General features: G+C 36.8%; 1 protein-coding gene across 1 annotated transcript in view; it reads left to right on the top strand.

The window, feature by feature from the left end:
* Positions 1 to 23,545, top strand: part of CPQ (carboxypeptidase Q) — a 165,768-nt gene that overhangs the window by 28,055 nt on the left and 114,168 nt on the right. The window contains exons 3-4 of the mRNA XM_070942106.1: positions 4,584 to 4,791; positions 19,335 to 19,542. Coding sequence (XP_070798207.1) covers positions 4,584 to 4,791; positions 19,335 to 19,542 — 416 coding nt within the window. The remainder of the gene's footprint in view (positions 1 to 4,583; positions 4,792 to 19,334; positions 19,543 to 23,545) is intronic.

The raw sequence follows: 23,545 nt of genomic DNA, 5'->3' as shown, positions 1-23,545 counted from the left end.
TCCTGCTAGTCTGCAAAACCAGAAAAGTTGGGGAACACTGATTTAAGAACCCTTAAAATCATAAAATGCCACCTTTTGGGGCCCAGCTCTGGAGGATCATAAAAAAGATGTCAGAGAAAAGGATCTGTTTTTTGGACTGCATCGTGTTCATCCCTGAAGTATGAAAAACCCAAGATGGTTGCTTCCTGTGGCAAAAAGGAAGATTAGATGGGGGTGGGGCCAGTCAGAATTTTTACTACCAGTTCTCCGAACTACTCAAAATTTCCGCTACCGGTTCTCCAGAACTGGTCAGAACCTGCTGAAACCCACCTCTGGAATAGGGTCTTTTCTGTAACTTCTCACAAAGAAGAGCAAACTGGGAAAATTTAATAGAATATCACTTAACAGAACCATCCCTCCTATTATGCAGCGTGGGGAAATGGAGGTGGGCTGGGGAATATCTGTGAATAGTGCCACCACCATTCATGTGTTTCAGCATTGGAAAATGCAGTCTCAACTTCAGCATGGAAGAAAATTTCAACAGCCAGCTCAGGCAGCCAGATATACATGGGAAGGGCAATTCTCTGTCTCCCAAGTCCCAGCTGATCAGGAGGAAATGGGGATTTTGCAGTAACCTTCCCCTGGAGTGGGGTGGGAATGGAGATTTTACAGTATCCTTCCCCTGCCACGCCCACCAAGCTACGCCCACCAATCCATGCCATGCCCACCAAGCCACACCCACAGAACCGGTAGTAAAAAAAATTGAAACCCACCACTGCCCTACTCGTATTTGTATAATGTGCAAGTTGAGGATAGAGGAATGCCTAACTTAAGCCCTCTAAGAGACAACTAAATCAATAGCTTAAAGCCGAAGAAAGATTGATACTCCTGCAATTTATTGCAAAGCTTTTTAAAGTCTATATGTATTTCTTCTGTATTTCTTTTGAACATTGTTCTTCATTATTCACTAGTGATGGCTAACTTCTCTTTTCTCCTTGGGATCTATCCTCCAAACATCCCGATCAACTCCAGAATTGATCCAGTATAATTGAATTGGGAAAGTGAATATGTAAAGCATTGCATGATTCAGTGGGCAAGGAACTTTGGATATAATGTATAGCTTGAACAATGGTAGAATATGTGGACAAAAGATTTAAAATTTACATTACATTACAATTTAAAAGAGAATTTCTATAAGATGATGTATCATTGGTATTTAACAGACAAGTTATCAAGAATGTATATAAAGGTATTTCAAATGAATGCTGGAAATATAAATGTAAAAGAATCATTTTATCATTTATGGTGGAAATGTGATAAAGCAAAGAAATATTGGAGTAGGATTCATATTCTAATACATAAAATTCTGAAAGTAAATATAAAGATAAAACTAGAAAGTTTTCTTTTGGGTTTGATTGGAAAAGACTGGGTGGGGGTGGAATTTGGAACTTTGATGTTATATATGTTTTGTACATAAAGCAAGACTACTTTATGCACAAAAATGGAAGGACATTTCAATTCCCACAATGAACGAATGATTGCAAAAGTTGATGGAGTTAGCAGAGATGGCTAAATTGACACAAGTACTTTTGTTTCTACTGGGAAACCGCTTCTGGACTTTGCTTGAGGTGGAAAAAAATGAAACTTTGATTTTGGGCTTTACTGATTAGATAGATTTGTTGTTATAGAAATGGCTAGTTTACACTATTATGTGAAAGTAAAAAGTTGAGGTTTGATGCTACTGTCTTATTCTACTGCACCAGAGAGAGTCAGAAGTCAACACTTTCCCCCCTTCTTTTCTACACTTCTCCCTTCCCCTTTCCCTCCCCTATTTTTCCTACTATTTGCTTTTGTATTTTTGTATTTTATATTATAAATGAATAAAAACTGAAAAAGCAGAATTGATCTAGATTTATGTTGAACCCTGATCTTGAGGCTCCCCAGCAACCCCCCTGAGTATGTCTCAACCAGGGAAGCAACTGTGGACAGTCCAACAGCAACAATTCCAAAGTGTTGCTATGATCCATCATCAGTAGATGCATGGAGATACTTTCAGTCCTACATCCATTAAAATCCTATGAATCATTGGCTGAGTCACAGCACTGTTATTCAATTTCTTTCTCTATTGTTGTATGTTGTATTTAGAACACATGTTTTTTTTTCATTAGAAACTAGGCATATAGCTGGAAAACCAAATTTGGAATAATTTTTAGAGTAGCTCTTTTGCCCTTCAAAAATATTGGAAATGTGACTCACAGGAAGCTGTTTCATGTAGCTCAATATTGTTTTGCAGTGACCTGTAGTAGCTTCTCAGAATTTTGGACAGGAATCCTTGCCATCTGGGGTTGCTAGGGGCAGTCAGCTGCAGAGCAGAGGCTCTATTATTTTTGTTACTTCTGTTATGCTGACTGGGAATTCTGCGCCCTGCAATCCCCACAACTCTAGAAGACGCCAGTTGAAGAAGTTTGTTACATAAACTGTGAAAGGAACCCAGGATATTGAGATCTTATTTGCAGGAAGCATCTTTCATTATTACAAGGAGCTGTCAAGAATTGCTACTATTCTTTCTTCCTTGATGAGCAATCATGAACCCATGTTATTATGTTTTATCACTTGGTGAGGATATAAATGGAGAGCTGGGATGAATTACCTGATGTCAATTCTACTCATTAGTTTTGAAAGCTGATATGTCACATAGATTGCAGTGCCAGCCTGCAGAGACCTTGATTTTTCTAGTGGAAAATGAAAATTTCCAGATCTCTGGCTTCCTCTCCACTGGCCTAATTCCAGCTTTGCATGCTCCTGTCACCAAGATGTTTTTGAGGCATGCAGCCGAAACTCTTACTCATTAAGAGTGGCTGAAGCCTATCAGTTTACTTCACTTACATGCCAACAATAGCAGCAGTAGATTTTGACCTGAGTACGCAAATACAGCACATCTTGCATTCAAAAAAAAAAAAAAAAGACTAGATTGAGAGCCAGGAAAGTGAGCCCATTAGATTTTTCATGCCTTTCTTACCTGTTTCTGGATGCAAAAGTCAAAACCTCATTTCCTACAGCCTGATTAATTTTTGTTCTCCTGAATCGGGGGCAAGCAGTTCATGGGCTGTAGGAAGCCTCTTGCAGACATTTTGCAAGCCCTGGAGCAGTCCTATTTTTTTTCCAAGCATGTGGGCAAAATACAATTCATACCAGATACTTTTTTGGTTTATATATTATATCTTTAATCTAAAACTTCTATTGCACCTTTTCACCCACTATTCCTTTCTGCTGTAATTCTTGACAATGGTTCCTAAGGCCAAACTGTACAACATGGGAAGAGATATGAAAATGGATATAAACTGTTTCAACTCCTCAAAACGACGCTATAGAGCACTGCACACCAGAACAACTAGACACAAGAACAGTTTTTTCCCAAACTCCATCACTCTGCTAAATAAATAATTCCCTCAACACTGTCAAACTAATTACTAAGTCTGCACTACTATTAATCTTCTCCTCGTTCCCATCACCCATCCCCTTCCACTTACGACTGTATAACTGTAACTTTGCTGCTTGTATCCTTACGATTTATATCGACTGCTTCCTAATATAATTTGATTGCTTATTTGTACCCTATGACTATCATTAAGTGTTGTACCTTATTTATTATATTTTTATTTTATTTTATTTCGAATTTATATACCGCACCTTCTCCCGAGGGACTCAGGGCGGTGTACAGCCAGATAAAAACATACAATGCAAACATTAAAAACAATTAAAAGAATATATACTAATTTGGCCCCAGTTTAAAATGACAAACCAATTAAAAATTAAAAATATTTAAAAATATGTTAAGCCAGCCCGGCTTGCTGAAAAAAGAAAGTTTTAAGGGCCGGCGGAAGGCACCGAGGTCTTGGATTCTCCTTATCTCTGGGGGCAGCTTAAGGTCCAACTTTTGCTTCCATAGAAGTGTCATAGGGAATACTACATATTGCATAAGTAATCTGGAAAAAAATTTTGGCATCTAAAATGGATTAGAAGCCTCCAAGACAGAATATCAGCCACTTTGGTGTGGTGGTTAAGGCATCAAACTAGAAAATGAGAGACTGCTGGGGAACTTTGAGCCAGTCACTCTCTCTGAGCCCTAAGAAGGAATCAATGGCAAACCATTGATAGGAGGATTTCTGGCAACTACCAGGATAAGTCCTTGCAGTTTTCTTAGCAAGCTTTTGGAAGTGATTTGTCATTTCCTCCTTCACATATTCTAACTTGGAGGCTTCTAATCCATTTTAAAGTAACTAAAGACATTTCCACAGTTATTTGACTGTTTTACCCCGAAATGTTGCTAACATCTTACTGGAGATGGTTGATGGGATAAGAAGATCTCACCCCCATGCCGTCTGTTCACTTTGATCTTAGTTCTTATGTAACTCTTTTTAAATTGTAATTGTTTTTATTTTATTTTTGTTTGTAAGCTGCCCAGAGTTGCTATATTGGTAAGATGGGGGGCATATAAATTAAATAATAAATAAATAAATAAATAAATAAATAAATAAATAAATAAATAAATAAATAAAAATAAAACTTGGCCTGTATTTCTAACATTGGTTTTTCATTTCCAGGTATTACAGCAGAAGTGTTGGTAGTAAGTTCTTTTGACGACCTACACAAGAAAGCTCATGAAGCCCCTGGAAAGATTATTGTTTACAACCAGCGTTACACCAATTATGGTAAAACAGTGCTCTACCGACTTCATGGAGCCGTGGAAGCTGCTAAATTGGGTGCAAAAGCTTCTCTTATCAGGAGTATTGCTCCATTTTCTATCAATAGGTAGGAGCCTGTTGTTTAAAGAGAATCACGCTTCACCTCTTCTTTCAGGTGTGTTCCTATAGAACAGGAAGCCCTTTTGTTGAAACCATTTTCTGGGTTTTTTTTTCATGTCTAAGTGGTAGTTGAAGTGGACAACCTGACATGTCAAGCTGTTTTCTAACAGGAGAATCACAATCATTTGAGCCATTTATGGTTTTGTTAGCAGGAATAATAGCCTTGCCTTTAAAAAAAGGGGGGGATTGCATTTCATACAATCATGAAGGGTTTCTAACATGTTGATTGTAAATTATTGTTATTAAAAAGAAAAACATTTCAAATTTAAATAGAAAGGAACAGTTCAGGAACAGCCTTTTCATGTTCAGTTACATATTGTCCCAAAACATTTTGTGACTTGAAGTATAAAGTAGAAAAAGTGCCCATTTTGCTATTCAATGAAAGTAAGTTATTTTGGCACATAAGAAAGAAAATCTCTCAAACATTGCTTTGGCAGTGAAAATACAATGAACCCAATTGAGAAGTCCAATCTATTTCACTCTGCTTCTTAACATTTTCCCAACCTGGTACTTTAAATGTGTGACTCTACAACTTTCAGAATTCTCATCTACATTGGTGCCTCCAGATAGAATTTCATTTATATGTGAAAAAGGAGGTTAAGGAAGATTAGTTTACAATGTGGCTTATAAAACATACATTAGGCCAATCCTAGAATATTATTCAACTATTTACAAGGGTTCTGTTTTCTCTGTATTGGTGATATTTTCGATGTAGAATACAATATTTTCAAGCCAAGTTTGAAGACATTTGGTTATGCTGTATGAAAAAAGCGGCTTCATCTGTAGTCAAGCGATCCCATAAAGAATTGCAATAAGAACACTAGCTACATCTTATTTCCCCAAAACAAAGAAAAAATGTTAAAGGGCATAAGCTGCTGTCCAGTGGTGATTAAGTCATGAACTCAGTGCAATTAGATTTTTAAAAATATTGTTGAAAAAAAGTTTATTCAAAACTTTATTATAGAAAATATTGAAAAAGAAGACAAACACAAATAATTAAAGTGTCGATATATTATTTAGCACCTAAAAAGAAGGTTTATGAAAGACAAATATAATCACACACCAGGAAGTGAGAATGCTTTAAAGCAGTGCTGTGGCAATTTCAAGCTGTGTGATTTTCAACTCGCAGAATTCCCTGACCACTATACTGGTTTAAAGTATCTTGGCTTCATTTTTAGATTAGCTATTCTACATTACCTTAGATTGTTTTTACTTAAAATTTTAGCCCTATATATCTATGCAAAGATTGCCTAAATTGCATGCTTAATATGTATGAAATAATTTTATTGCCAGTCTTGGGTTATATTTTTTTAAGTTGATTTCTGCAGCCAGTAGATGTCTGTAGTTCATTGCTCTGGCTTTTGCCATCACACAATGCTCCCTAAAAGTGTCTGCTATGATGCAGATTTTTAAAAATATATCAAATACACACGTTCCTTTCAACAGCATTTTCCCCAAACTGCATTATTGCATAGACAAATCTAAAAAAGAGATCTGATGCATACAATCTATCACGCTGTAATATGCTATATGTGTTCTGCAGTGTTAGATAAACTTCCCCATCTGTGATTTATTCAGAAGTTTAAGAATGTGTGACAGTCTGTACTTCTTTTAAACTACAGTTTAATTAAATGAAGAGATGGAATAGTGAAATGTTTTAGATCAATGGGTCTTCATTCTTGAACGGAAATTATTATTTGTCACTTTAAAGGGTATTGCAATATTGGAGTCTGTGGGGAAAAAAAGTTTTAAGTTTTAAAAACCCGAGTTGCTTTTCATTGTTCTTTTAGCAATACTCTGCCTGTCTGTCGCTTTCTCTCTCTTTCTCATCCCTGCACCACACCTGGGACTAATATCACTGCTGCCACTCTGCAGTGACACAACCTACCCTTTGTGCCTGCAAGTGACAAGAGACAATGTGCAAGTCTGCAAAGATTTTTCTGCCTCTCCGTCTTCCCCTTCACCACCTGTGGTGTCTTTTCTTCTCTGTCCTGCTGACAAATGGCATTGAATCAGCCCAGCTGGACACAGCGCCTTTTGTCAACCAGCATCAGGAGGTATTGTCAGCTTCCACTGCATTCCTTTTGGAACGTTTTTATTGTAGACCGATTGATTGGAAGCGCTGATTCCATCTGATGGCTTCATTGATACGTAGACTATCCAGAGGCCTGCTAGCTCCGGGGAAGGAAAAGTTAGTAACTGATTTCTAAATAATGGAGTACAGTAGAGGCTGAACCTTGAATGTTTCCAGGGGAAAAAACCCCATCCGCTTTTAAATCTTTGTCCTTTTCTTAGCCAAGCTGTAGGGCTATCCCTTCCGAGTGCTATGAAGACATTTTTAGGAGGCATAAATATTAGCAGGAGTAGAACTCTTTTAAGCCAAGGACACATTTAGGATTCTGTGAGAATATGAAGAATGCAACCAGCTCAGACCCTTTTATCAGCCCTCTTCAAGGTAGACCAGACTAGGAAACCGATGTCATGGTTGCTTGTCTCACAGTAATATAAAGGTAAAAGGTAAAGGTTCCCCTCGCATATATGTACTAGTCCAGGGATGGGCAAATGTGGCCCTTTTACAACCTGTGGACTTCAACTCCCAGAATTCCTGAGACAGCTTGTCTCAGAAATTCTGGGAGTTGAAGTCCACAGGTTGTAAAAGGGCCACATTTGCCCACCCCTGTGCTAGTTGTTCCTGACTCTAGGGGGCGGTGCTCATCTCCGTTTCAAAGCCGAAGTGCTGTCCGAAGACGTCTCCATGGTCATGTGGCCAGCATGACTAAATGCCAAAGGCGCACGGAACTCTGTTACCTTCCCACCAAAGGTGGTCCCTATTTTTTTTTTTTTTAATTTTTTATTGTAAACAAACATACACATATAGACGTTAAAACAAACTAGACATAAACTAACTATACAATGAAATCAAGTCATATAACTTGCACTTTGAAAGTAGAGTTACTTCGGTAATTATATATCAATATATCTATATATATTATCTTTCATCTTGTATCAATGTTTATAAAACGATATTTCCTTTTATTTGCTTATTTTTGTGTCCTTGGGTGGTATTCTCTTTTTTCATGTCTTTTTTATCTAACCATTTGTACCATTCTTGCCAAATTAAGTAAAAGTCTGTATCTTCTTTTCCTTGTATTTCTTTGGTCAATTTATCCATTTCTGCACATTCCATAATTTTTTGTATTATTTTCTCTTCTGGTGGCGTGTTTTCCAATTTCCACATTTGTGCGAAGACGATTCTAGCTGCGGTTAAGATGTGTATTATCAAGTATTGTGTCTCTTTTTTATAGTCCTTTGTCAATATACCTAGTAGGTAGGTTTCCGGTCTGAGGGGTACTTTTTGGGCGGTAATTTCTTCCAGCTGACTTTGAATTGTTTTCCAAAATTTTTTGACTTTAGGGCATGACCACCACATGTGGTAGTAGGTCCCCTTCTGTATTTTACACTTCCAACAGTTCTGATTAGTATTGGGAAACATCCTTGCCAACCGTGCAGGGGGGAGATGCCACCTATAAAACATCTTGTATGTATTTTCTTTGTAGGGCACGGACATTGTCAGCTTAGTATTTACTTTCCATATTTTTTCCCAGTTCTCTAGGTTAATATTATATCCAAAATTTTTAGCCCAAATAATCATATTTTCCTTCACCACTTCTTCTTCCAATTTGTATTTTAATAGATAATTATATATTTTAGTTATTAATTTATCATCTGATTGCATTATAATTTTATCTAATTCATTTCTTTCTTTTTGGATTCCAAATTTTTCCGTATCACTTTTATATCTTGATTTTATCTGTAAATACGGCCACCAATCAATATCCGTGCCCTGTTGTCTCAGCTCTTCTCTTGTTTTCATATCTCCCTCTGTGTTCAACAATTCGTCATAGGTTTTCATCCTGTCTGTGTCCATTGTGTTCGGGTAGATTTGGGCCTCCATGGTTGATAGCCATCTTGGGATTTTGTCGTAATGCTTTCTCCTTATTTCAATCCAAATTTTTGCCAGTGCTCCTCTGATATAATGTCTCCTGAAGTGTTCATGTTGTCTGGGTTTTTCCTCCCATAGAAATGCGTGCCAGCCTTTTGACAAATCAAATCCTTCTAATGCTAGTGTTCGTTTATCTTTGAGTGTCATCCAATCCTTAATCCAGGTTAAGGCTGTTGCAGTGTAATAGGTTTGCCAATCTGGTAGTCCCATGCCTCCCCTTTCTTTAGTGTCCTGTAGGTGTTTCAGTTTAATCCTGGCTCTTTTTCCTTGCCATAAATACTTTAATATCATTTTGTCAAGGTCTCTGAAGTATGATTTTCCTGGGTTTATCGGAATTGTTCTAAATAGATATAGTATTTTTGGTAAAATTGTCGTTTTAATTGAAGCAATTTTGCCTAGTAGTGATAATTTCAATTTACTCCATACCTCTAAGTCCTTCTGGATTTGTTTGGCCAATTTGATGTAATTATCCTCTTTGAGGGATGATACCTTATTGGTGAGCCAGATTCCTAAATATTTTATTTTTGTTGTTGTTTGTATTCCTAATGTCTCTTCCAACTCTTTCTCCTGGGTTTTTGTCAAATTTTTGGTTAGTAGTTTTGTTTTTTGTCTATTAATTCTCAATCCTGCCACTTCGCCATATTGATCTATCTTCCTTAGTAAATTCAGTCCTGATTGTTTTGGTCGTTCTAGAATGAATACTACATCGTCCGCGAATGCTTGTAATTTATACTCCTGGTTTTTTGTTTTTAATCCTTTTATTTCATTGTCGTTCCTAATTTCATTCAACAGTGGTTCCAATGCTAATATATATAATATAGGAGAGAGAGGACATCCCTGTCTCACTCCCTTAGATATTTTGAATTGGTCTGTCGTCTCTCCGTTTATCCATATTTTTGCTATTTGGTCTGAGTATATTGTTTTAATCATATTTAAGAATTTGTCGCCTATTCCCATTTTTTCTAATTGCAATATTAAAAATCCCCAATTAAGATTGTCGAATGCCTTTTGTGCGTCAAGAAAGAGTAGAGCCATCTTTTCATTTGATTTTTGCTCATAATATTCCAGTATATTAATTATTGTTCTTGTATTCTTATCAATTTGCCTATTTGGAATAAATCCATTTTGATCAGGATGGATGTAATTCACGATAATTTTCTTCATTCTCTGGGCCATGATTGATGTAAATAGTTTATAATCTACGTTTAGAAGTGATATAGGTCTGTAGTTTTTGGTTTGGGTGAGGTCTGAGTCTTCTTTGGGTATCAGAGTGGTAATTGTTTCAATCCATGATTTAGGAATTTTGGCTTCTAAGATTGCTTCATTTAGGACTTGTAATAAAATGTCATCTATTGGCTGGTATTCGATTTTGTAAAATTCCGCTGGAATGCCGTCTGGACCTGGTGTTTTATTGTTATTCAACTTCTTCTTTGCTTCCATTAATTCTGACATCGATATTGGTTTGTTCAAGAGTTCTCTTTGAGTTTCCTTTATTTCTTGAATGTTGGATTTATTTATATATTCTTTCACTTTTCCCAATTGAATTTCTTCCTGTGCATATAGTTCCTGATAAAAATTTCTTATGATTCGCTTTTTTTCTTCGTCCATGTGTTGTAATTGACGAAGAAAAAAAGCGAATCGTAAGAAATTTTTCCCTATTTTTCTACTTGCATTTTTTACATGCTTTCGAATTGCTAGGTTGGCAGAAGCTGGGACAAGTAACGGGAGCTCACCCTGTTACACGGCACTAGGGTTTCGAACCACTAAACTGCCGACCTTTCGATCGACAAGCTTAGTGTCTTAGCCACTGAGCCACCGCATCCCTTAGCCCACAGAAATATAGATTCTTGTTTATAATTTTCATGAATCTATGCATTTTTATATAGGCACAGTGCATTTTAATTGACAAATCTCTTTATGGAATTTGTGGATGGGTAGGGAGGATAGTAGTATTCACTGTCCCTGCCTACTCTACAAAATGCTACTCTACAGATGATTCAGTATAACTAGATCATCTTTAGGAACTGACATTTTCTGCTCACCTTATTTTTTTATAGCTAAGTCTCAGTCATCCTGATTTTTTAAAAATTCTGCAGTTGATATTGAAAAGGGTTCTGCTTAGTCCTTCCAGGAAGTGCCATGTATTATAGGAAATTAAAAGACACTGGATCTGTTTGTTGAGCAATGCACATTTTCTCCTAGGGGCAAATTTTGGCACTGACTTCTCAACATTACATGAGACTCCTAGTGATGCTGGGCCAAGAGCAATAAAACCTTAGCAGAAATAAACCTTTAAAAACAAACATTAAAATATTTAGTCTTTTAGGGAATGTGTGGTATTAATGTGCTTGGCCCATTCTGAAGCCAGAAGGTAATTATTGAAATAAACTTGAAAATATTAAGATTAAACAGGAAGAAAAATTCAAAGTGAACTACAGCTTTATAGGCAGAAGTCCTATGGATATTACTCAGTGTGAGATTATATAGAACTGCAGCATCAAGTTTTTTAATAATAACTAAAGAGAAAATGGAAAATGGATTCGCTGAGAGGCCTTCCCCAAATGAGTTTGATTTCAGTCCCCATATTCTTCAGCTTTTTTTGCCATGCTGTCTAGGAATTAAAAATCCTGAAGTCAACACGTTGGCACATCTCCAGACTGAGTAGGTTATCAAAGAGAATACTAATATTAGACATTTAATTGAAAACAAAAAGATGTTTGTGTTAGCTAAGTGAAGAAATGTTCATGAATCCCACTTCCATAACATTGGAAGGACTATAGGGAGGGCTGCACATGGTTCAAAAATGATTTGATAGAACTTCAGATCTTGTGTCAGCCTCAAAGAAGATATACTACTATAAGGATTTAGTAAGGGGGTGCTGCTTTAATAAATAATTAGAAGAACATGTGAAGTCCAAAGCACTTTTCCTAAACATTTGCAAAACACATCAAGTCCTAATATGTAGTCGGCCCACAATGTATCACAGCTGTTGAATTTGTGGGAACTGTTGCTAGCACCTGCATTCAGAGCTCAGATATCACTTCCTATTTGTACCATATGTTTCATTGTACTTGATCCCTTCTGTTTGGCAAAACTTCGATATGCTTGAATTGCCCTCAGTGTATTTTGCAGCCTCTTTTTCATGTAAAACTGGCTACTTCAATCTCATTTGCTTTTAGAATGTCTTCTGTTCAAGACAGTTGATCTGAGTTGATAGTCTGCAATCTAAAATGAAATTACTCTGAAACTTTTCCATGCATTTGTACTTGGTAGTCAATAAAGCCATTTTATGGTTCATCTCATTCAGCCACTAAAACATAGCAACTTAGATTGATGTTACTTGAAGTCTTATTTCAATCTTCTTCAATCATAAGAGCTGTGGTGGTGCAGTGATTAGAATGCAGTATTGCAGGCAAATTGTGCTGACTGTCGACTGCTGGCAGTTCAGCAGTTCAATTCTGACCTGCACAACGTTGACTCATCCTTCCGAGGTCGGTAAAATGAGGACCCAGATTGTTGGGGGCAATATGCTGACTCTGTACACTGCTTAGAGAGGGTTGTAAAGCACTATGAAGTGGTATATAAGTCTCATTGCTATTGCTATTCTCCAATTTAGTGCTAGCTTGTTACGTTGAGCTTCAGTGCCCATAATCATCCAGTTAGCATCTTAGTCCCAACCAGCAACAATAACTGTGAGATCAAAAGCTTTCAGCCATTTTGTTGACAAAATCCAAAGTTCTGATGATGTAGATTTTGAAAAATGAAGTATTAGTGGAGAAATGTTCTTCAACTTTTCTCTTATTTTTAAATTGGGAATCAGAAAGGCTTATTTACTATTTCCCTGTTCCAGGAGCTTCTTTTTGGCTGAAGAGCATGGTACCAATGCTTTACATAAGTAAAAAACATCACTTATACAGTATTTTGAGCTGAGAAGTCTTAACACAAAAAAGGTCTGTATATTAATCTGATAATGTACATCAGGATACACACACTGGACACCAGGGACCTCCTTATGCTTTCCAGATTCAGCAAGAATGTCTCTTAGGAAGGGTTCCAAAAAATTATCCAATTTCTGAAAAACGTTTTGTACAAAATGTGTTGTCTGTATTCAGAAGACCAAATTAGCTCTATTACCAACAAACTCTCTGGTATACACAATTCAAACATTTGTTGATTGCAAATGTATTTAGATTTGTAATAATTACTGAAGAGGTAAATAAACCTGAACATAGAAAATCCAGAATGGGACTTGGATGCTGTCATTTGTTTCAGCAACTGCCATCTGTTGTATTGCACCATTTGTCATCCAAGCTGCTGTTCCACTGAATCACAGTTTTCCCAGGGCATTTAAATTTAACCAAGAGTTTACTGTTTAGCTGACACCTGTTGGAAAGACTGGGAAAAATAAGTCTAAACCTAAAGCAAATTCTTTTTCCAAATCTTTCTATTGACTGTTTAGTGTTAATAAATGCTGTTTATACTATAAGAGGAATTTTGTGCCTTAGATTGAGGATAAACATTGAAAATGTCAAACATAAAAAAAGTTGAGATGTCAATTTAGAAATAATACAGCCAAATGTAGGTAGGTATCTTTATTTAATATTTCTTAAGCTCCTGAGAATATATAAATTACCTTCTATTGCAAATATTTTGGCATAAATTTTTAATTCTGTTTCTTTTTTTAAGATCAATACAAACCTTCCAAGAAAAATTGAAAAGCAAAAACAGTTTTTTGGAAGATGTTATAAACCTATGCAATTCCCATGTTTTAATTCATCCTCATGTGATTACTGAACATTTTAGGGATAGGTGATGCATGTCCTGTCAAGTGGAAGTTATAAAGTATACAAGACAGTACAGATGATATTTGGTCCATTTAGAATAGTAATAAATGATTCTTCATGGAAGTACACCTGTTTCTGTTGTTGCCATTTTTATGATTAATCTGTTTTGTTTTGCTTGGTTTTGCTCTTGTTTTGTTCACATGGCAACAGTGGAAATCTGACGATACTGAAGTCATAAGGCTAATCATATCAACATGCCACTCAGTCCTTGAAACATCAGTTGCAATCCCCATAATCAGACATAACAAGCAAAGTTAAAGCCACTTTCTAATTAATACACTCAGTGTGCTTTTTCTCCCGATAACTTTTTCTCTCCAAATGTTTGTAGATCAAATATCTTGCTAGATCTTCAAAGGTATCTCCAAATGAGAACCCTAAAGTAATGAAGGAGAGTTATATTGCTCTGCATCTGAACAGTGAGTCTGTAAGCTGCCAGCTTCTACAAGGTCCCAGTTCTTTCTTTCTATTGATTGCACTTATTCCCAAGCAAGTAACTTTTTGTTGCTTTATTAAAGAATAGGGTTTGTTAATTTGCTGAGCTTCCATTAACATAGCACTGCTATGTTCAGAACATGTGGTCTATCCATGCTGGGGATTTCATACTCCACTAAAATATTTAAAAGAGTTGGGCAGAAATGATAGAAATGCACTGTGTTAGCACTGACTACAGAGGATTGAAAATGGAAACTTATGTAGTAGCATTTTTTTTTTGGCTATAGGAAATATATTTTTGGCTTTTTTTCTAAAGTACCAAATGGGGAGGCTAAGGCTCAGCCTGGGTCTATCACAAGTTAGATAATTCTATGTTGAATTGTATCAATGATTTAATTCTGAAACACTGTCATCATCTGATAGAAGAAAATATTTGTAGTCCAGGGTTGAACTGTGGGGTCCTGGATGCTGTCTGAGCTTGGTAGTTTTCTTGCAGATGTTTCATTTTCCAAACTAGATAACCTCATCAGGAAATACTGGAAGTCATGATGATGTTACCTAGTTTGGTAATAAAATGTCTGCAAGAAAACCACCAAGTTCAGAGAACATCAAGGACCCCCACTATCATCATCTCTTACTGTGCAATGTTCTTCTATTTGGTGAAGATTCTAGGGACAATGTATATATGGCAAGTATATGTGAGAATTGTAATCCAGAATATTTAGAGGGCATCCTATGATGTAAAGAGGAGTGGTGCGGTGGCCTACAGGTGAAGCTCTCACCTCACAATCAGGAGGCTATGAGTTCGATCCTAGATAGAGGCAGATATTTCTCTCTCTGGGCACAATGAGAATATATATGCTGAACAAATCTCCGCATTGGCGTGAGGAAGGGCATCCGGCCAGTAAACACACTTCATTCAGCTTCATTCAGTTGCCCAGACTCCACCCTGCAATGGATTATGGGGTCGTTAAATGATGATGATGATGATCCAATGATTGTAGAGACTGGATTCAAAAGCCCTTATTGCCAATTCTTTTATTAGAAGAAACTGAAAGGCACACACACGAAAAATAAGCAAGCTTTTGGTTTCTCCAGAAGTCTTCATCAGGTTAAAAGTAATTGTGCCCTTGGGCACAATTGTGTACTTATAGCACATCATGACAAAGAAAATGGATGTTGTTCTATTCAACAAAAGCCATGGATTCTTTGTATCAGTAAACCATATCTGGACTGTAAAAATCTGGGCAACCACCAAAAGAAAAGTCTTGTTGCCACCTATTGATTGTCCAACTTTCTGCTGCCCAACTCTGGCAAGATTGTTTTCTTAGAGGTAAGGCTCACAGATACATTGGCATGAGAGAAAGCATAATTGAACATTACATCTACATCGGTATTTCTCAATCTCAGCAATTTTAAGATGCTAGTTGGAAAATTTTGGGAATTGAAGTCCACACATCTTAGTTTTTGAGGTTAAGACCACTGGTCTGTATAACTGGAAACATGCAGAGTAATTTTGAATAAAAAGTCAAATTACAAACCTTGTAATTGGAGAAGTTTGGGCTCTCTAATTGCAGAGTTGCTCTTCAAATGTATAAATATCTCCTCCTCTGGAGATAACGTGTAACTAAAGGCTCCTATTTTCCAGGGGATTTAAAAAGCAATATTAGCTATGTTTCTCCATGAAAGGCAGTTCTAAAATATATACTGCAAGAACCTAAAAAGGTTGCCATTTTTGCAGTCATATAAATTTATTATCTTCAAATTCCATGAATTTAAGAAAATAAGATTATATATGTAGACTTTTCACTTTCTGTTTTGTGTTACTAATTATAAATGTGCTTCCCTCCACCTTACGTTAAGGAGACAAAGTTTTGATAGCCACAAGATAGAGATAGAGATAGAGAATTCTTCTTTTTGGTTGTTGTATATGAAATTTTAGTGAGCATAGAATGTGGAAAATTAATATTTCAGTAATACAGCCTAGAAGAAAAGTATTTCCCTTTTCTGAATGAAAATTTATTTCCCTTTTCTGAATGAAGATATATTTAAGACACAGAAATAAAGTTCCTATAGGGAAAAAAAATCTGCTTTTTCCCCCTTGGATTTTTCCTCCCAAGTTTAAAGAGATATCCCACTTGCATCTCGTATGATGAAAGTGTAAAAAATGATTTATTGCTAATCTGATATCTGATGCATTTCAAATATGAAAGTACTATCCCAGGGCAAAAAAAAAATAAATGGAGGGGGAATCCAAAAATAACCTTCCAGTTTGATTTGTTGTGATTTATTCTCTTCCAAATTACATCTAAGTCAATAGGACTGATAGAACTTATTAAAAAGCAGCATTTGCATTCAGACAGCTGCTCACAAACTTTGTTTACGAGTTACTGGTGATTGCCATCTTGTTTCAAAGATATTAGGAAAGCCATCATATAAGCTACAGAGGCCATTGCTGGGGGAATCAATAAAATCAAGAAGGCAATCACAGCTATGTGACTGAAGCCTTTTTGTATGTGTGTCGACAACATATACACAAGGTTAGATTTAGATCTCATGGTCATGACTACCATGACCGTGACTACCAAGGTTGACTCAGCCTTCCATCCTTCTGAGGTAGGTAAATTGAGGACCCGGATTGTGGGGGCAATAAACTGACTTTGTAGAAACACCGCTTATGGGGGGCCAAAAGCCCTAATAAGCAGGTATATACAAAAGAATGAAGGCTATTGCTATAAGTGCATTGTAAATCGCCCTGAGAAGGGCGGCATATAAATTGAACTAATAAATAAATAAATAAATAAATAAATAAATGAATGAATGAATGAATGAATGAATGAATGAATGAATGAATGACATTTTGACCCTCCCTCCCACAGCCCTACGATACTATATAATACATCACCATTTGACCTTGCATATAAAGAATTCATATTATCCATTTCGTGTGCACATAAAGTCCCTGCATTTAATCCAGAATTTCTCCTAATGTTGCCACCAAACTGCAATTTCTAATGTGAGAGAGAAAAGAAGCCTTGGTGGCACAGTGGACTAAGTGCTGTTAAAGTAGCACTTAGTTGCCAGCTGCCTGCAATTACTGCAAGTTCAAATGTCACCAGGCTCAAGGTTGACTCAGCCTTCCATCCTTTCGATGTAGGTAAAGTGAGGACCCGGATTGTGGGGGCAATAAGATGATTTTGTATAAAAAAGAACACCGCTTAGGGGGCCCCGAAAGCCCTACTAAGCAGGTATATACAAAAGTATGAAGGCTATTGCTTAATGCATTGTAAGCTGCCCTGAGTCTCCAGAGAAGGGCGGCATATAAATCGAACTAATAAATAATAATAAATAAATAATAAAAAGTTATTAAACCGATGGAGTTAGAAATGTATTATATTAGCTGTATCAATTTAACATATTTAAATGAAGTTGAATTCTTACATCTTGGAGTGGCTTGCTGCACATTCATTATTTAAATTTATTGGCTGCCCAACTCCAATGCACTCTGAGTGGCACGAGAATTAAAAAAAAAACCAGCTAAAGATATGTTGTAAAGAAGGAAATTGTAAAAAAAGAAAATCTTTTTAAAAAATTGTTCAATAAAAAATATTTTTTAAAAAATAAAAAAAAATCAGCTAAAGATATTAAAATTCCCTAATAACAAAATCCACAAAACAAAACAGAAGCTATTAAACAAATAGCAAACATCAACCCCAGCCCTGAGATCAAAACCAGGTTTTACAACTCAGGAGAGACAGTGCCATACTTATTTTTAGGGGGATGTTGTTCCAGAGAGTGGGGGCTGTAACAGAGAAGGCATACTTTCTAGGTCTCACAAGAAGGCAGCGTTTAATGGAAGGGACGTGGAGCACACCCAATCTGCTGCAACATACCAGGCAGGCATAAACTGTACGAGACAAGTGGACTCTCAGCTATTCAAGCCCTATGCAATACTGGGCTTTATAGGTAACAAGGATCATATTGACTTGTACTCAGAAGACAACTGGCAGCTGATACAGTTCACATAGCAGTGGTGACAGATAAGCACACTGAGAGATACCTATTACTGCTCATACGTCTGAATTTTCAACCAGTTGTAGCTTCTGGTCTTCAAGGGCACTTTCACATAAAGTGCATTGCAATAATCCAATTGTGAGGTGACCAGGGCATGAGTGACTGTCTGAAGGACCTCTCGATCAAGGAAAGAGTGGAAATGTTCTGAAACCACATATATGTATTAGCCAAATTATAACTTGTATACTACTGAGTATTTTAAGTTGCTTTCATTTACTGAAGCAACAAAATTATATAAAGTATTGGGAGTCAATTTCCCTCTGAGAAGAAAAACCAAACATCATTTGCTATGGTTAACCTCTTATGAAAAGGTTTTCATATTCTGATCATTTAGACCAGGCCTGTCAAACTGGCGGCCCAGAGGCCGGATATGGCCAGCATAGGCCACACCCACCCTGGTTACGCAAAGGCAAAACCATCCTGATACGTCACAATATGGCCCAATGCCTCACAATACTGCCTGCAATGTGATCGGGTTTGACATTCCTGCTATAGTGCAACTATTAGCTGTCTGGGGGTCAAAAGTTTCCTGTTTCTCTATTTGTCCTTGTTGGCGAGACATCAAACAAACTTTATAGGTCAGGAGATCAGAGCTTCTGGCTTCATTGTAGATTGATTCCTGCTGCTAATTGAGCCTATTCTGAAAGGCATTCCGAAATTAAACTCTGGATGGGCAGTTTGTATGACAATATTGTTTTCTTTAAGGAACCTGATGACTCTGTAATGATAAAAACTGTTCCTAAGAATATTGATTCATTTTGATTGATAGCATCAGTTAGGGACCTATTCGCTCACATTTGCTACCAAAGGATCAATCTATTCAACTTTAAATGCATTTAGATTTAATCAGTGCACAGCAAATACTCTTTCAACAAACTCAAATATTAATAAACCAACGAACTGTAAGGTTATGTGACATAACACACCTAATTTGGGTACCAAATTAATCCATTAGCTGGCTTTACAAAATATATTGAATAATAAATTAACACATGGTTGGAATTGTGCAACAAGCTATCCCACAAGAAGTAAACCAAGATTATCATGAATCCAGTGTCACATTGATATAAAAAGCTCAGATGAACTTCCTTCAAAATGTAACAAAGGTAACATGCTTACTGTTTGTTTTTTTAACAGCCCCCATACTGGAATGCAAGCATATGAGTCAGATGTGCCTAAGATTCCTACCGCCTGTATTTCCATTGAAGATGCAGAACTGATGGCCCGATTGTTCTCTCGGGGTACTAAGATAGTTGTAACTCTGAAAATGGGAGCCAAAACATATCCCGATGCTGATTCCTTTAACACAGTTGCTGAAATAACAGGCAGTAAATACCCTGAGCAGGTGAGTGACATTTTGTATATTTCATGCTTAGGGTACAAACTGAAAATTTTCTAAGATTTCAAAATCATTGGAATACACTGAGTTGTGATGTTAAAAATTAGAATCACAAAATTGCTTTGCTAATTTCACAGTCTTCATCCTCAGACCTAGAAGTTAGTGGATCTCTAAATTAGACCATTTAAGAGAGAAAAAAGAAAATGAGAGCAACATCCAGGTTTGGTCACCATGATGTAAAAAAGATGTTTACACTTTAGAAAGAGTACAGAGAAGAACAATAAAGTTGATTAGTGGACTGGAGGCTAAAACATATAAAGAAAGGTCTCAGGTGGACCGTGCGAGACGCAATCAAAACACAGCAGCACCCCTTTCAGCTCTTTTTGGCACGCTGGTTTATTCGCGTCCGTGGACGGCTACATGCTGTGACTCGTAAAGACGAATGAAATCGGCGCTACAGTGTACTAGAAACGGGCATTTATATAGCCCTCCCTTCTCATTAACCCTTTTAAACTGCGCCCCTGTTTATCACCACACCCTTGTTAGCGCGTAAGTGTCCTCAGCTGGTTCTCAAAGGTGCTGGTTGCAGCGTCATTTGGAGACGTCCTAAGCCCGTCGCATCCGATACCACCTCCCCTCACCCCGCATACGGCCGCCTGCACCCAGTGCCACCACCACCAAGTATGTATATGTCCCTTGATGCTTTCAACACGCGTTAGCGGTGTCGAGCAGGTTGCTAGGCTTGACAAAAGGTTGCAAGAATTGGGTATGTCTAGTTTAATGAAAAGAAGGAGTAGGGGTGATATGATAGTGGTGTTCTAATATTTGAGGGGCTGCCACAAAGAAGAGGGGTCAACTTATTCTCCAAAGCACCAGAAGACAGAACAAAAAGCAATACTTAGAAACTAATCAAGGAGAGAAGCAACTTAGAACTAAGGAGAAATTTCTTGACAGTTAGAACAATTAATCAGTGGAACAACTTGCCTCCAGAAGTTGTGAATGCTCCAACACTGGAAGTTTTTAAGAAGATGTTGGACAACTATTTGTCTGAAATGGTATAGGGTTTCCTGTCTGAACAGGGGGTTGAACTAGAAGACCTCCAAGTTCCTTTCCAACTTTGTTAATCTGTTCTGTTATTTTCCAATATAACACTCTACACATGTTAGTATTTGGAATTTGGAATTTGTCATCAATTCTAGTTGGGTTCTAGCTGTATATTAAATATCTGAGAGAAGATTAATAATCTTGGTGTTTATCTTTTTATCAAAAAAGAAGGAGTCATATTTGCCATGTATGCCTATGCATATGTACCAACACAACTTCAGAAATGATTTTTGTGATTTAGTTTAAAATATGGGAACAGTCTTGCAAAAATTTCATGTATTTTTGTTTCATTACAGAAACTGGGAAGTTAACTACAGTTGCTTTAGAAACTTCCTAAAATTAGCCCAGTTTTCAGCCATTTGAATTTTGCAACAATAGCTAAGCCTATTAGACTACTCCTGTCTTCTTTTAATTTTATCTTTAATTTTACCTATCTAGCACTAACTTTGTTACTTTTTAACTACCTGAATATTGAACTTCAGTGAATCTTTTTAAATCCAGGAAGGGGTAGATTTTCCAAATGTCTTTAATAATTAATAAAGCCACATGAGACTGCATGATACTAAACAGTAAGTATTCCCTCAAGAGCCATCTGGTTTTTCCCATTGCTGTTCTACAACATAGCAGTGGCAACATTTGCCTGATCTTATCTAATCTTGGAAGCTAAGCAGAGCTGGGCCTGGCTAGTTCTTGGAGGAGACCCATCCTGAGAATTTAGGACTTGTAGGTTACAAGTCAATAAATATCCTAGAAGCAGATAGTAGAAAAGCCCTTCTGTTTTATTGCCAAGATTTGTCTGTGAAGTCATTCGAAGAGCTGGACTTGAAGAAGACCATTAACTTAGTCAACACAGTTTCAGAGGTATTAATTGATACGCCAGTTGCTTTGGATTTATCTTCAAAGATTTAGATTGGCAATTATTTTATTCATGAATTTTTAGTTAGGTTCCATGGCTCTGAAAGAGAACTGTTTTGTATTTGTAATCATTTAGTACAATAAAGACTGCACAAGTTGAATATCTGGCATGCGTGGGCTGATTCAGCTCTGAGATATAGATCATCAGGGTTGTAAAACTCCTTCCAGAATGAGAAAAGCATTTGGCTTTTCAATGGTGTGTCGCTCCAGAAAATAAGCCATGTCATGCCAACAAGTTGGATGGACCAGAAACAAATTCAGATTGACTTAATTTAATTAAATGGAGCTAATAATATACTGCATTTAATAATTTTCTCCTTCTGTTGCATTAAAAATTCTAATGTAGGTACTGAGGTGCCAAATACATATTTTGAGGGCTGCATGTGGTCCTGGAAATTGGATTTAGGGCAATTATAATCTGTCTTTCATCCTGAAATGCTCCTACTGTAGTTGTCAGATCAATAAGCGAAGCAATCTTTGTCTTCCGGTTTTGAATCTAAGAATACACAGTACAAAAATATAGAAATACAGTACAAAAATATATTGTTATTAAATGTCTTTAATAACTAATAAAGCCACATGATACTGCATGATACTAAACAGTAAGTATTTTCTCAAGAGCCATCTGGTTCTTCACATTATGTTCTACAACATAGCAGTGGCATCATGTGCCTGATCTTATCTAATCTTGGAAGCTAAGCACAGCTGGGCCTAGCTAGTTCTTGGAGGAGATCCATTCCGAGAATCTATGAGTTGTAGGTTACAACAAGTCAACATTATAAGGAAAGGAAAATAACAATAGATTCCAGAAAGGATTTTAACCTTTCCTTTGAGCAAACTAAAAGAATGAGATGACCAGTTTCAGGAGAAATTAAACCTGGTGGAATTAGCTTCATAAGAAAGTGGCATTGTCTCTTTCACTCCCTCAACCATAGGATACTAATTAACCATAATTATCACTGGTGAGAAGCAAAATCTGATGCAAAAAGAGTGACTCTGTTCAATGCCTTCACACAATATATAAGCTATGCTTTGCATAAACATGGCTCATTGAATAAACCAACATTAGCAGGGATTGGGAGCAGCAGAAAGATTTCAATTTGAAAAGATCGATGCAACCGCAGAATTAAAATCTTAGACTCCCAATATATGTTTTCTTTTTGTTTCTGGAACTGGCACTGGTTTAATGCAATGCAAATGATGAAAATTATTCTTGCGGTAATGATTTCCTATATGTTGCATGATGTTTTTATTATTTCAACTTTTCTTCCCCCCCCCCATCCTTATACTTTTCCCTTCCTTTATAATTTTTCCTTATTAAAAGAATTGTATAACATTTATAAATACCATAGTTAATTGAATGTTAATAAAGGCAGCTTTAGTTGGAACAGCTTATATCCTGCAACGATATCTTTAACCCTATAAATCAACTACCTCTCCCAGATCCTTGGGAAGGACTCAATAAATGAATAAAAATGCCTGCCTGACTTGGTGGCCATATTTTATTAAATGCATATGCCGCCTGACTCCCAGCAACACAGGGTGGGTTATAAATTGCAAGAAAAACAAAACAAAGAAACAAAGATGGCAGAGAAAACAAAACTGGGAATAAGAGAAAAGAAGAAAAGGGTTATCAATTGTCTTCACCAAAGGCTTGAGTAAAAACTCACATTTTCAAGATTCTCACCCCACCCCACCCCCAAAATCTCAGTCGGGTGGAAAACGTCATTTGAATCTTGAGAGGAACCTACAGTTAGCGGGGATAAAGCCATAAATCATAGTTTAGAAACCACAGCAAATGACTTTACATTACATTAAACCAAAACCAAACAGACCATGATATGGCTTAGTGTAAATTGAACTTCTCTCTTGTTTTTTTTACCACCCTGTTTCTCTATGTGTTTTACAAACTGTCTTTGGATGCAAGGATTAGATTTCTAGCAATTCAGGGTCATTAGTTTTCTTTCCCCCATCATCTGAACACAGAGTA

Source organism: Pituophis catenifer, unplaced genomic scaffold, assembly GCF_029215685.1.
Source record: "Pituophis catenifer annectens isolate HBS135680 unplaced genomic scaffold, rPitCat1.0.hap2 SCAF_3, whole genome shotgun sequence".
NCBI classification, from domain to species: Eukaryota; Metazoa; Chordata; class Lepidosauria; order Squamata; family Colubridae; genus Pituophis; species Pituophis catenifer.
This window is presented reverse-complemented; position numbering and strand designations above follow the sequence as displayed.